At 40.0% G+C, this 12,492-nt stretch overlaps 1 protein-coding gene across 1 annotated transcript; it reads right to left on the bottom strand.

Annotated features, from left to right (window-relative positions):
- Window positions 1-9,345: 9,345 nt before the first annotated feature.
- LOC122609065 lies at window positions 9,346-10,344 on the bottom strand. The gene is made up of 2 exons (XM_043782124.1): window positions 9,957-10,344; window positions 9,346-9,668 (listed from the first exon to the last, which is right to left on the bottom strand). The coding sequence occupies exons 1-2, from the start codon at window positions 10,342-10,344 to the stop codon at window positions 9,346-9,348; spliced, it is 711 nt and encodes a 236-aa protein (XP_043638059.1).
- Window positions 10,345-12,492: the final 2,148 nt, after the last annotated feature.

The following is a 12,492-nucleotide window of genomic DNA, read 5'->3' as shown; positions in this document are numbered from 1 at the left end:
ATCGAACCTTGACAAGTGTATACTTGGTTTTCTTTAGTTTCTGCACCTTGCGATCCACAATCTCTAAAGGCTCTTCAACGAATTTCAACTTATCGTCAATCCGGATTTCGTCCATAGGCACATGACGATCTTCTTCAGCTAGACATTTTTGAAGATGCAACACATGAAATACGTCGTGAACTCCCTTAAGCTCTTCTGAAATTCTTAATCGATAAGCTACCTCGCCAATTCTTTCTAATATCTTGAAAGGTCCAATAAATCTTGGTCCGAGTTTTCCACTCTTGACGAATCTAACCACTCCTTTCCACGGGGAAACCTTAATAAGTACACGGTCCCCGAAACTGAATTCCAAGGGTCTACGTCTGACGTCAGCATACTTCTTTTGACGTTCACGTGCTAATCTAAGTCTGTCTTTAATCTGAATTATTTTCTCGGCAGTCTTTTCAATAAGCTCAGGCCCAACCAACTAGCTATCGCCAAAGTCAGACCATGCGACAGGTGATCTACACTTCCGTCCATACAATGCCTTGAAAGGTGCCATATTAATACTCGCGTGATAACTATTGTTGTAAGAGAATTCTATCAAATGTAGATGGTTATCCCAGTTACCACCAAAATCTAAGACACAGGCTCTCAACATGTCTTCTAAGGTCTGAATCGTACGTTCACTCCGACCATCAGTTTGAGGATGGTACGCCGTACTCATGTCTATCCTAGTCCCAAAGGCCTTTTGAAACCCTTGCCAAAATTGAGAATTAAAGCGAGTATCTCTGTCTGAGATAATCGAAACTGGTACGCCATGTTTCGATACGACTTCCTTTACATACTTCCTCACCAATTTTCTCTGTGGGGTCTTTTTCATGAATGGCCAAGAAATGAGCGGACTTTGTCAATCTATCGACGATCACCCAAATCATATCATGACCCTCCTTCGTCCTAGGTAGCTTGGTAATGAAATCCATAGTTATGTTCTCCCATTTCCATTCAGGAATTTCTGGTTGTCTGAGTAATCCCGCAGGCTTTTGATGTTCCGCTTTCACCTGTAGACATGTCAAACATCGACTTATAACTCACGCAAATCATAGTACATCTTGTCGGTGCCCTAATGTACCGAATACCTTGTATTATGTGCTTCGTTCGATATCAATGTTTGTAAATCACCAGTGGAAGGGACCCATAGTCTGTCCACGAAATACAAGCCGTCATCGTCTCTTCTATCCAAATGTTGTTCCATTCCTCGTAGTTCCTTCTTAAGAAGATCTTTATCGCCAACAACCACCAATTGTGCTTCTATGATTTCATCTCTAACACTTCTTTGCACTGTAATACTCATGACATGTACTCGTCTAGGCTTAACCCTTTCCTTACGACTTAAGGCATCGGCCACTACATTGGCTTTCCCCGGGTGATAACGAATGTCACAATCATAATCAATGAGTAACTCAAGCCATCTTCGTTGTCTCATATTCAAATCCTGTTGATTGAAAATATGTTGTAGACTCTTGTGATCCGTGTAGATTACACACTTGGTTCCGTACAAATAATGCCTCCAGCACTTTAATGCAAAAACAACTGCCCCTAATTCCAAGTCATGAGTTGTGTAACTCTTCTCATGGACTTTCAATTTTCGTGAGGCATATGCAATCACCTTGCCTCTTTGCATGAGCACACAACCTAATCTTTGACCCGATGCATCGCAGTACACTATAAAGTCATCAGACCCTTCAGGCAGACTCAAAATTGGCGCATTACATAGCTTATCTTTCAAGATTTGAAACACTGCTTCTTGTTTTTCACCCCAGATATATGGCCTATCCTTCTGGGTTAATTTCATAAGCGGCAACGCAATCTTAGAGAAATTCTCGATGAACTTTCTATAGTAGCCAGCCAGACTAAGGAATTGTCTGACTTCAGTCGGTGTCTCTGGTGTTCTCCAGTTCTTGACTGAATCAATCTTGCTAATCCTTGCTCACAACATGTCCCAAAAAATGTACCTCATCCAGCCAAAACTCACATTTAGAAAACTTTCCGTACAGCTTTTCCTTCCTCAATAAGTCCAATACCATTCTCAGATGTTCAACATGTTCTTTCTTTGTCTTTGAGTAAATCGAATGTAGTCGATAAACACAATAACAAAACTTGTCCAAATACAGTCAACACACTCTATTCATCAAGTCCATGAACATTGCCGGAGCATTAGTTACTCCAAAGGGCATCACTATAAATTTGAATCGTCTGTATCTTGTCCTAAAAGAGGTTTTTGGTATGTCGTCATGTACACGTAATTGAAGATACCCTGAACGTAAGTCAATCTTTGAGAAACACTTTTCACCTTGGAGCTCATCAAATAGATCATCAGTCCTAGGAAGGGGATAACGGTCCTTCAACGTTAGCATATTCAGCTCACGATAGTCGATACACATACAAAAGGGATCATCCTTCCCTTTGACGAATAAAACATGTACTATCCACGGCGACTGACTAGGTCTAACAAATCCCTTGTCTTGAAGTTCTTCTAGCTGTATGGCCAATTCTTGTGATTCAGTCGTCGCTAGTCTATAAGGAAATTTTGCTACTGGAGTTACGTTAAGAACAAGGCTAATACGAAAATCAAGTTTGTGAAAACGGAGGTAAGTCGGGTAAATTATCAGGTAAAACATCCTGATAGTCAAGAAAGACGGGGACATCAGTCAAGCTAACCTCATTAACAGATGCACTCATGACATAACCCTAAAAAGGCTCAGACCTCTCGCTCTGAACGTCTAGTATCTCGCCATTAGGTAAAGATGAGAAAATGGGTTATATAGGAAAATCTTTAGTGTCAATTTCTCATAGAACATGAAAAAGATAAGGAAATGGTGAAAGTTACAACCTTTTGAAACCTAATCTTCTGAATCAAAAGTTATAAGGGATTTCTAATAACTTTTGCACTACATAGTATCGTCGCATCAACCAAAGACATCCAATCTATACTAATAATAAAGTCAAAATTCCCCTTTTGAAAAGATACTAGTTCAATAAAGAAGCATAGTCACTAAGAACTAATATGCACAAACGAATGACCCAGTCTAGTCAAACTAGCTCTCAGCTAACCATTTGTTCGTCAAAATATATATATGTAAGACTCAGTTTAGTATTCAATAACGAAACAAAACTAGTCGCGACAAAACTATATCAGCTCTCGAGTCAAAGAAAAGTAACATAAAGATCATTCAGAAGAAAGTCCCTATAGCACAATCGAATCGTTACGAGTCTCTGTTGCATTTAGTACGTAAGTACGACCTCTAGAAGCTTGAATTTGATCGCCTATATTCTGAGGGGGTCGAGCAATTTGTAGCTGATTAGGATGAACTTCCACTTGAATCTGTCGTCCAACACACTGCACCAACTCATCAGTCATAGCCTCAAATCTCAATATAGTCACTTCCAGAGTAAGCGGATGAACAACAACCATAATCGACCTAACCCGAGGGATCAACCTACGAAGATACTTCTCGATGCCTTTGCTCTCGGGATTAACCAAACGTGAAGCGAGCCTTGACAACTCATTTAAACATGTAGCCGTAACCAACATGTTCAACACCAATCATCGTATGCTCCAAAAGTTCTCGATATAACCTTATCAGTGTAGTTGCCATACAGAACTTTCTCGTCAACAACTCCTAAAAATTTTACCAGGACATCGCCTTAGCCACTACTCTACCTTTGGCTCGACACTGGCCATTACACCAAGATAGCGCATCCAAGGTAAAGGAATTTGTCACATAACTCACCTTCTGACCAGGAGTACACCTACTAATGCCAATCACAGCTTCCATTAATCTAACTATTGAATAAACTCAACTGCTCCACCTTTGTCGTCATAATCTTGCACATAACAATCCTTGAAGTTTTTGTAAGTAAAACATCTGTCACCACCTCTAGGCTTTTTTAGTTCTTTTCCATTACGAATTCTCTCATCAGCGTCTGCATAGTATTCACTGGTCTCCTTGTTCACTGCCTCATAATGTGCATCCTCTGTTTCATTACAAGTTGGTCCTTCCTTCGTCGTAATTCGTGTATTTGGTGTCATTTGAGCAATGATGACTTGAATAACCGCGACAAATGTCTTCGTTCGCAGTGGCTCTCATCTTACCGTTATTCCACACACGTTAGTATATCTCTAGAACGTTAGACGCGATGAAAGGCTCGAAAATGTCAACGTCTATGTCACATGTTACACTCAGCAAGCTCTCTCGTCTTATGGTCTAAGGGATTCTATCTAGAACTTAAACTAGTCATGCAATTCATGTCAATGCAATACATATGTATATACTAATAATATATAACCTTAAATAGCAATTAAAATGTGGTCCAAATCTAACACCTACATCCGTTGCACTAGTGGTATATGTATACAGGGTATACCAGCGGCTAACCCTCCACACCCCTAGTACATCTAATGCAAGGTCGGATCACGGTACTGGTATGCTTTCTAGGTATTGGCTCGGTATGTATACAGGGTGTACCAGCAGCTAACCCTCCACCTAACCAACACCCATTAAGCAGCCCAGGGTAGCTACCATACTCTCACTACAAGTGCAATCACTGATGTCAATAACTGTCGCAAGGCATGGCAGTAATCATAGAACAGTTGATCAGGCTTTTCTATGATTATTGCTATGCGATACTAGTTAGCACCATCACTTCATCTTGGTCTATTACACATAAATAATCACAATAACACCAAAAGCACACAGTCAACAAATGATAGTCATAGTCAAAATAAACACAGGGATAATAAGTCTCAATAGGCTATGAACTCAAAAGATAAGCGACGTTAGCACGTCTAGAATGCATCTATGTTTCCTATCGTAAATGCTATACGGGGTTCTTAGGTTATAGTCTATGTTTTTCCACCTAACTCTACAACTACGTCTCTGATACCATTCTCTAACACCCCACCGTTGGCGGAAACATGAGGTGTTATTCAAGGAACAACACGACATGGAATTACATAGATACGGCTAAATGAAATAGAATATAATAAATATATTCCCAAAACATGAGTTCAAAGTCATAACAGTACTAAATAGCTTATTACAACCAAGTCTAAAAAGAAATAAACCAAGGCATGTAGCCTTAAAGTCTGATAATAATAAAGGAGCACTAATCTTCGAAGTCTAAGTCTAGCATAGCAGTCCTTATCCCTGATTAGCCTGAGTACCTGAAAAGTAAACTAAAACGTGTCAACACAAAGGTTGGTGAGTTCGTAGGTTTTATGTCAAAAGTCTAGTCGAAAAAATAAGTCTTTTGTTGATTCTTTTAAGTCTAACAGGTAATAGTTCAATATATAACGAGCAGAGTTACGCCATAATAAGTCCAAAAATCTCAAGTCTCAATGTCTCAAAGTCTAGCCTTATGATCCTGCCTTAGTCCAAAGTCTCAAGTCTCCAATACACACAAAAGCACGTCATATAAGCACGTCAATAAGCACAACAACAAAAACATAATCACACACATACAACAAGACAGAAGCACGTCAAATGGCACAAGTAACTCTATACGCACAGGCTCAATATTGAACATAAAGTAGAAATCGACAAAACTGTTTGAAAAAAAAGTATACTTTTCACCCCAAAACTTGTAATAAAAAGGGGGCTACGAAACTCACTTGAAAGGTGTTATGAAAGTATAACGAACGAGCATGACAAGCACAATCAAAGTCCACGACAATCAACACCTATCAATAATACATGGAAAGTCACAATGAAAGTCTTTTGTCTTACATCTTAGCCTACTAGAAATGCCTTTAAGTCCATATGTCTTTATTTAACTTTTAAGTTCAAACACATTATGATATCAATACAACCTCATTTGAAATCATTTTATAGTTCAAAATAAGTTTTACTCGAATTTACTGAAAACTAGACAAAACCGGAGATTTTAACCGAAAAGCTTATGAAACCGAAATGAATAAAGGGTTGAGTTCAACCTGGTTGAACTCGATCAACTAGAGCCCAAAAATGTTATTTCAAAACCATTTGATCATACGTTAACCCATTGGACCAAAACTATACTTTTTGAGAAACTAGTCAAGTTTAAGAACCGATTAAGCGTGTGTGGACACGAAAGGCCAAAGAAATCGATTATATGAGTAGGGAAGTGGTTGAACTCGACCATGATAGGTGTAGTTCGACCTGAACAGAGGTCAAAATGATTTAATCCCAAGTCTTAAAGTTCCGAGAGTTAAAACAAGTCATTTTAGGTCAAACTAGCACTACAAAATAGTTGCCATTTAGTGGCATACATTTTTAGTGGCATATATGTTATGTGCCATTATATCTAGATTTTTAATGGTACATTTTCGTGTGACACAAAAAGTGTGTATCATCAGTGGCACCAGAGCCGGCTTTATTATATATATAGGTTAGGCATGGGCCTAAGGCCCACAAAATACAAAGGACTCCATTTCTATATTTTGGGTTTAATATTTTAAATTTTAGACTTTTGTGTTATATGTTATTATTACTATATAAGACATCACACAAATAAAGTTACAACCTTCAAGGAAAAAAGGGGGAAAAAACCTAACTATATAGAAATCAAAAAATCCGAGATTTTTACTCCGATTTTCAACAACGAGTTAGTAGTTATATCTTAATTATCAGAAAGACTTTCTCCTAAAAATGGTATAGAATTTTGCTTCTTTGCGTTTTTTTTTCCACATACCAGCTTAGTATATAAGATGAACTACTTTTTTCCTGCTTTTTGTGTTTACTTTTAATATGCATATTAATCAACTAGGCCCCCAAAATTAATCTCGCTTAAGGCTCCCAAAAAGCTTAATGTAACACCCCAACTAAGGCAGAAAACTCAGGATGTAAGATAAAGCACACGTGCACATGGATGTTACATAGAAATACTAAATGTGTGCATACATTATGCATAAATAGTAAATTTCATAACCAAACAAGCATAATAGTAGCCATCTCGCACAAATTCAACCAAGCATTCAAATAAAAGTATGATAAGTTCCCACGCAGGGGAAACGGTTAGGCAAATTGCCACCAAGCATAAGTAAAATCATGCAAACTCCAATCCTAATTTCTGAAGTTTGCTAAGAGTCCCATGCTACCAATCCTATCCACGATTAGCTTGATTACCTGAAAGGAATACTTAAACGTGTCAACACAAAGGTTGGTGAGTTCGTAGGTTTGAGTGTAAACAAGTAGTATAAAAGCGTTTTATGCCATCAATAGAATTCAATTGTAAAGTAGCATGTAATGGCTAAAGATCAACTTGTACATAAGTAAGCGAGCACACACAATCCTCAACAGGACCGACTAATAGTATCAATCGAGCACACACAATCCTCAACAGGACCGGCTAATAGTATCAATCGAGCACACACAATCCTCAACAGGACCGGCTAATAGTATCAATCGAGCACACACAATCCTCAACAGGACCGGCTAATAGTATCAAGTAGTCATATAGCCATCGAGTAGTAAAAGCAGTTACGACATATATAAAAGCATAGATAGCATTCCTTTCACCCCAAAATGTAAGTAAGGAAAAGGGGGCTACGAAGACTCACAGTGATCTGCTACAAGCGTAGTTCTACAAGCACAGGGTATGAGCACAGATATAAGTAAGATATATCTATTTGAATCCAAGTATGTTTTGATGTCAACCTAATCACAAATCATTGAGCATAGATGGATACATGTATTAGCTCTTGTGATTAACTATTTACTAAGTTATCCTTGATGAACTGATGATTTGGTCCCTTGAAGATCTTTAAATGTTTTGACTCAAAAGTGTTTTACATAAACTAGACTCGAAATGAACGTCTTTGGACTCACGCATAAGTACTTATCGTAGTAATGAGTTGTATGCGCCTTTAATAATGATCTTTTGATCTTAGGAACTTGATTTTGTTGTTTATAGAGTTCGTACTTTAACGTTTAGGATAGAACATGACCTTATTGTACTCGATTAGGGTTTGCACTATAATCGTTGTTGTAGATCGATTCATGAATTAGCTTGATGTTAATAAGTAGTCTTAACGTGTCTAATTGTATGATAATGGTGTTATGAACTTGGTTTGGTGTTAGATGATCAAGTACGGTGTGTTATAGAACATGTGTATGTTGTTTTATGATTACACAAAGTCGTTCTAGGGCTTGGATGTTCAAGATCGTCCTACAGGATCGTTTTAGGGTTTCAATGGCTCCAGATCGTCCTAGCTTCCACAAGACCGTCCTAGCTGCCTCCAGATCGTCTCAGTTGCCTCAAGATCGTCTTGGTTGCTTAGCTTTCAAGATCGTTTTAGTAGTTCTAAGTTAAGATCGTTTCACAAGATTAAATCCAAGATCGTTTTAAGTTGAATGCTTTAAGATCGTTTTAGTTACTAGCTCAAGATCGTTTTAGTTACTTGCTCAAGATCGTTTTAGCAGCCAAGGTCAAGATCGTTTCACAAGACCGTCTTGGCTTCCAAATCAAGAATCAAGGGCACAAGATCGTTTCACGATCAAGTGTTTGAGCTAAACCAATCCAAAGGATCGGTTACCCATTAAGCGTACCAACAACATCACAACACTACACGAGATCGAACAAACAAACCACAAACCAAAGGAGTTGACCAGGACGATCTTGGGGACCAAGATCGTCCCATCAGGAATTGCGTCCTGAAATTCAAAATTCAAGTTACATGTCATGTTTAATGTTTTGCTTGCACACCAAGTTTACAAGCATCAAGTTGCACGTTTAGTTCTAAGTATGTAATCACACTAAAAGTAACAAGTAGTATGTTTCACATTGAGTTCCAAGTATCATATTGCATAGCAAGCATCAAGTATCAAGCTAGAAACTAAGTCCTTAAGCTTACTTACTAGGCTGTGATATTAAGTTAAGTGAATAGGTGTGGATACTTAAGCTTCATCTGATCTTCTCGTTCCCAAGTGAATTCTGGGCCTCTACGGGAGTTCCAACGAACTTTCACAATGGTATACTTATGTCTTTTGAGATTTTTGACTTCTCGTTCCAAAATTTCCACGAGTTCTTCCTTGAAGCTTAGGAACTATCTACTCGTATCTCGTTCAAAGGAACATATGTTGTTTCATCGGCTAGACACTTCTTAAGGTTCGATATGTGGAAAACATCGTGTACGTTACTCAACTCTTGAGGAAGTTTCAAACGGTAAGCTACTGCGCCAATGCGTTCTACGATCTCAAACGGTCCAACATATCTTGGAGCTAGTTTTCCTCTCTTAATGAATCTGACTACGCCTTTCCAAGGCAAAACCATAAGCATCACTCGATCACCAACCTAAAACTCTAAAGGTTTCCGTCGGTTGTTTACTTATTTCTTTTGTCTGTCTCTTGCTTTTAGAAGATTCTCCTTGATCGGAGCAACTCTTTTGGTAGTTTCGAGGATGATCTCTGGACCTATTAGTTGCATGTCTCCCACTCTGTGCCATGCAAGCGAGGATCGACATTTCCTTCCATACAAGACTTCATAAGGTGGACATCCAATACTTGCGTGATAGCTGTTATTATATGAGAATTCGACTAATGGGAGGTAAGTATCCCAACTTCCTCCGAAGTCTATGACATAAGCTCTTAGCATATCTTCTAGTGTGTGAATCGTTCTCTGACTCTGTCCGTCTGACTGCGGATGGTAGGCTGTGCTCATATCGATTCGCGTTCCCAAAGCTCGTTGTAACAATCTCCAAAATCCTGAGGTAAATCGACTATCCCTATCACTAATGATTGATACAGGGACGCCGTGTTTAGCTACAATCTCTTTAAGATACAGACGCGCATACTGCTCCATAGAATAATCTTCATGTATAGGTATGAAATGCGCTGATTTGGTCAGTTGATCTACCACCACCCATATAGCATCTTTACCACTACTTGTTCTTGGTAACTTTATGACAAAATCCATAGTAATCTTTTCCCACTTCCAACTGGGAAGCTCTGGTTGTGTTAACAGTCCTCCTAGCTTCTTATGTTCTGCCTTAACCTTCAAGCACGTTAGACACTTGCTCACATAAACCGTCACGTCGTTCTTCATTCCTGGCCACCAAAATAAATCTCGCAAGTCTTGATACATCGTATCTATCCCTGGGTGGACAGAATATCCTGCCTTGTGTGCTTCGTCCATTATCAGCTTCCTTAGTCCTCCATACAATGGTATCCACAATCGATCACAAAAGTACAGTCCTCCATCATCTCTTCGAGTGAACTGTTCTATCACACCTCCCAATCCTTCCCTGTCAACATTCTCCTTCTTGTTTGCTTCTACTTGTGCCCCAATCACCCTGTCCTTCAGACTATTGTGCACGGTAATGCTCATGGCCCTAATTCGTCTTGGTCTAACTCTCTCTTTCCTACTCAAAGCATCTGCTACTACGTCGCGCTCATTAGGATTTGTTTGTGAGACTCGGGTCGTTCACCTTGGATTTCTAGTACGTCTCCCCCACTTAAGGGAATTCTAAAGATTTTTGCGCGACATACAATCGTTGCATCTACCAGGGATAACCAATCCATCCCCACTATTACATCGAAACTACCCATTTCGAATGGGATTAGATCTATATAGTATGAATGAGTATCTAGTGTTAACACACATTTAGGCACAATTTGGTCAAGTTTAGAGATTCCATCACTAGCTATCTCTATTTCATAGCAAGCATGGGTACGAATGGGTTTCACGTTAATAGTGCACACAAAGTTAGTGGAGATAAAGCTGTAGTCAACACCCGAATCGAATAACACAGTAGCTAGATGATTGTTTAAGAGAAATGTACCCGTGACGACGTTTGGATCATTAGCAACTTCCATAGCATTCAAGGCAAAGACTCGGCCCCTGGCCTGCTGGGCTTGGTTAACTCTGGGAGGATTAGGTGCTGCAATCTGTAGGGGATTCTGATTGGCTGCGGCTGGAGCGGGTCGCCTAACAACTCTTGGGCAAGCATTGCGGTAGTGCTCAGTGCTGCCACACTCATAATAGGCTCTCTGATTAGCTGGAGGAGTTCTGAAGTTTCTTGGAGCGATATTCAGTGGTGCGGCGGGAACTCTGGCTACCCTGCAATCTCTAGCCAAATGCCCAAACTTCTGACAATTCTGACAAAATCGGCATGGCACTGCCGTGGAGTGATGATAAGTACAAGTAGCACACTGAGGAAATTGGCCAACATATGCCTTCTGTCCTGGCTCAATAGCTGCAAACACCTTTCCAACTCTGACCCTCTTATCGGTCCTGAAATCTCTCCTCTTACTAGCTTCACCAAGGTCTCTTTTCTTCTTTGCAGTCCTTGTCAGTGTTCCAGCCCTAACCAAGTCATCAGTCATAGCACTGGCTCTTCGAATAGCTTCTTCAATCGAGTAAGGAGGAATGCCAATCATTGTGTTGCAAATCTGAGGAATGAGACCATAGATGTACCTCTCAATCAACTTTTACTCAGAAGTCACCAAGTGTGGTACCAATCTAGCCAACTCTTGAAACTTGCTAGTATACTCTGCATGACCGGATCCCACCATGGTGTGGTGCCAAAACTCCTGTTCAATCTTCTGCATCTCATTCAGTGGGCAAAAGCAGTTCTTCATCATCTCTTTAAACTGATCCCATGGTGTTTCGAAAGTAGCAGTTCTTCCACGGGCTCCTAACAAAGTGTTCCACCAAGACAATGCATCATCGGTGAATGAACCTCCAGTGAATCTTACTTTCTGATGAGATGGATATTCACTTATGTCCATGACTGCTTCCAGTTTCTCCAACCATTTCATAAGCACACCATCTCCTCCTCTTCCATTGAAATCTGGTGGACCACACTTCTTAAACTCGGTGTAACTGCAACCTCTTCTCTCCACAGCATACTCATCATTCCTGGGAAACCTTCTGGGTCCAGGGTCCACATACACACCTTCCCCAACAAACTCCACTTCGGGGTCAAAGTTCTCTGGTTCTTGATTCACTTGTTGTGGTGCTACTCTTACAGGTTCAGCTTCAACTTGAGGGGCCCTTCGGTTCTGATTCGGAACAGCACTCATTGCAGCAGTCACTTGTTCGATGATAGTAGGCATTGATGCCGCCAACTGTTCAGCAATGATAGTGGCCAAATCAGGGTTCTCAACATAACCCATGCCACCTCCACGGCCAACACGACCTCTACCACGGCCTCTTCCTTGCTGACCTCCCCGACCACCTCTTGGATTGCCACGACCACCTCTAGGGTTACCACGACCGACACCATTATCTTGAACTTCGACATTCGGGTTTGCTCTTGTACGCACCATTTTCCTATATTAGGAAAAGACGGGTCCGGCGTTAGAATGAAAGATTAGTTGTTCGTGACGTCAATTACGCACTCTCAACACACTCGTGTTAGTTTTTCTAGAATCCTATACATTTATACTTTCAATATCGCATGTAACTCAAGAAATCAAGCATTATATCTGAAGGTAAACATTAACATCTATATCAATCATGCAGCACAGAGTA

Source organism: Erigeron canadensis, chromosome 7, assembly GCF_010389155.1.
Source record: "Erigeron canadensis isolate Cc75 chromosome 7, C_canadensis_v1, whole genome shotgun sequence".
NCBI classification, from domain to species: Eukaryota; Viridiplantae; Streptophyta; class Magnoliopsida; order Asterales; family Asteraceae; genus Erigeron; species Erigeron canadensis.
This window is presented reverse-complemented; position numbering and strand designations above follow the sequence as displayed.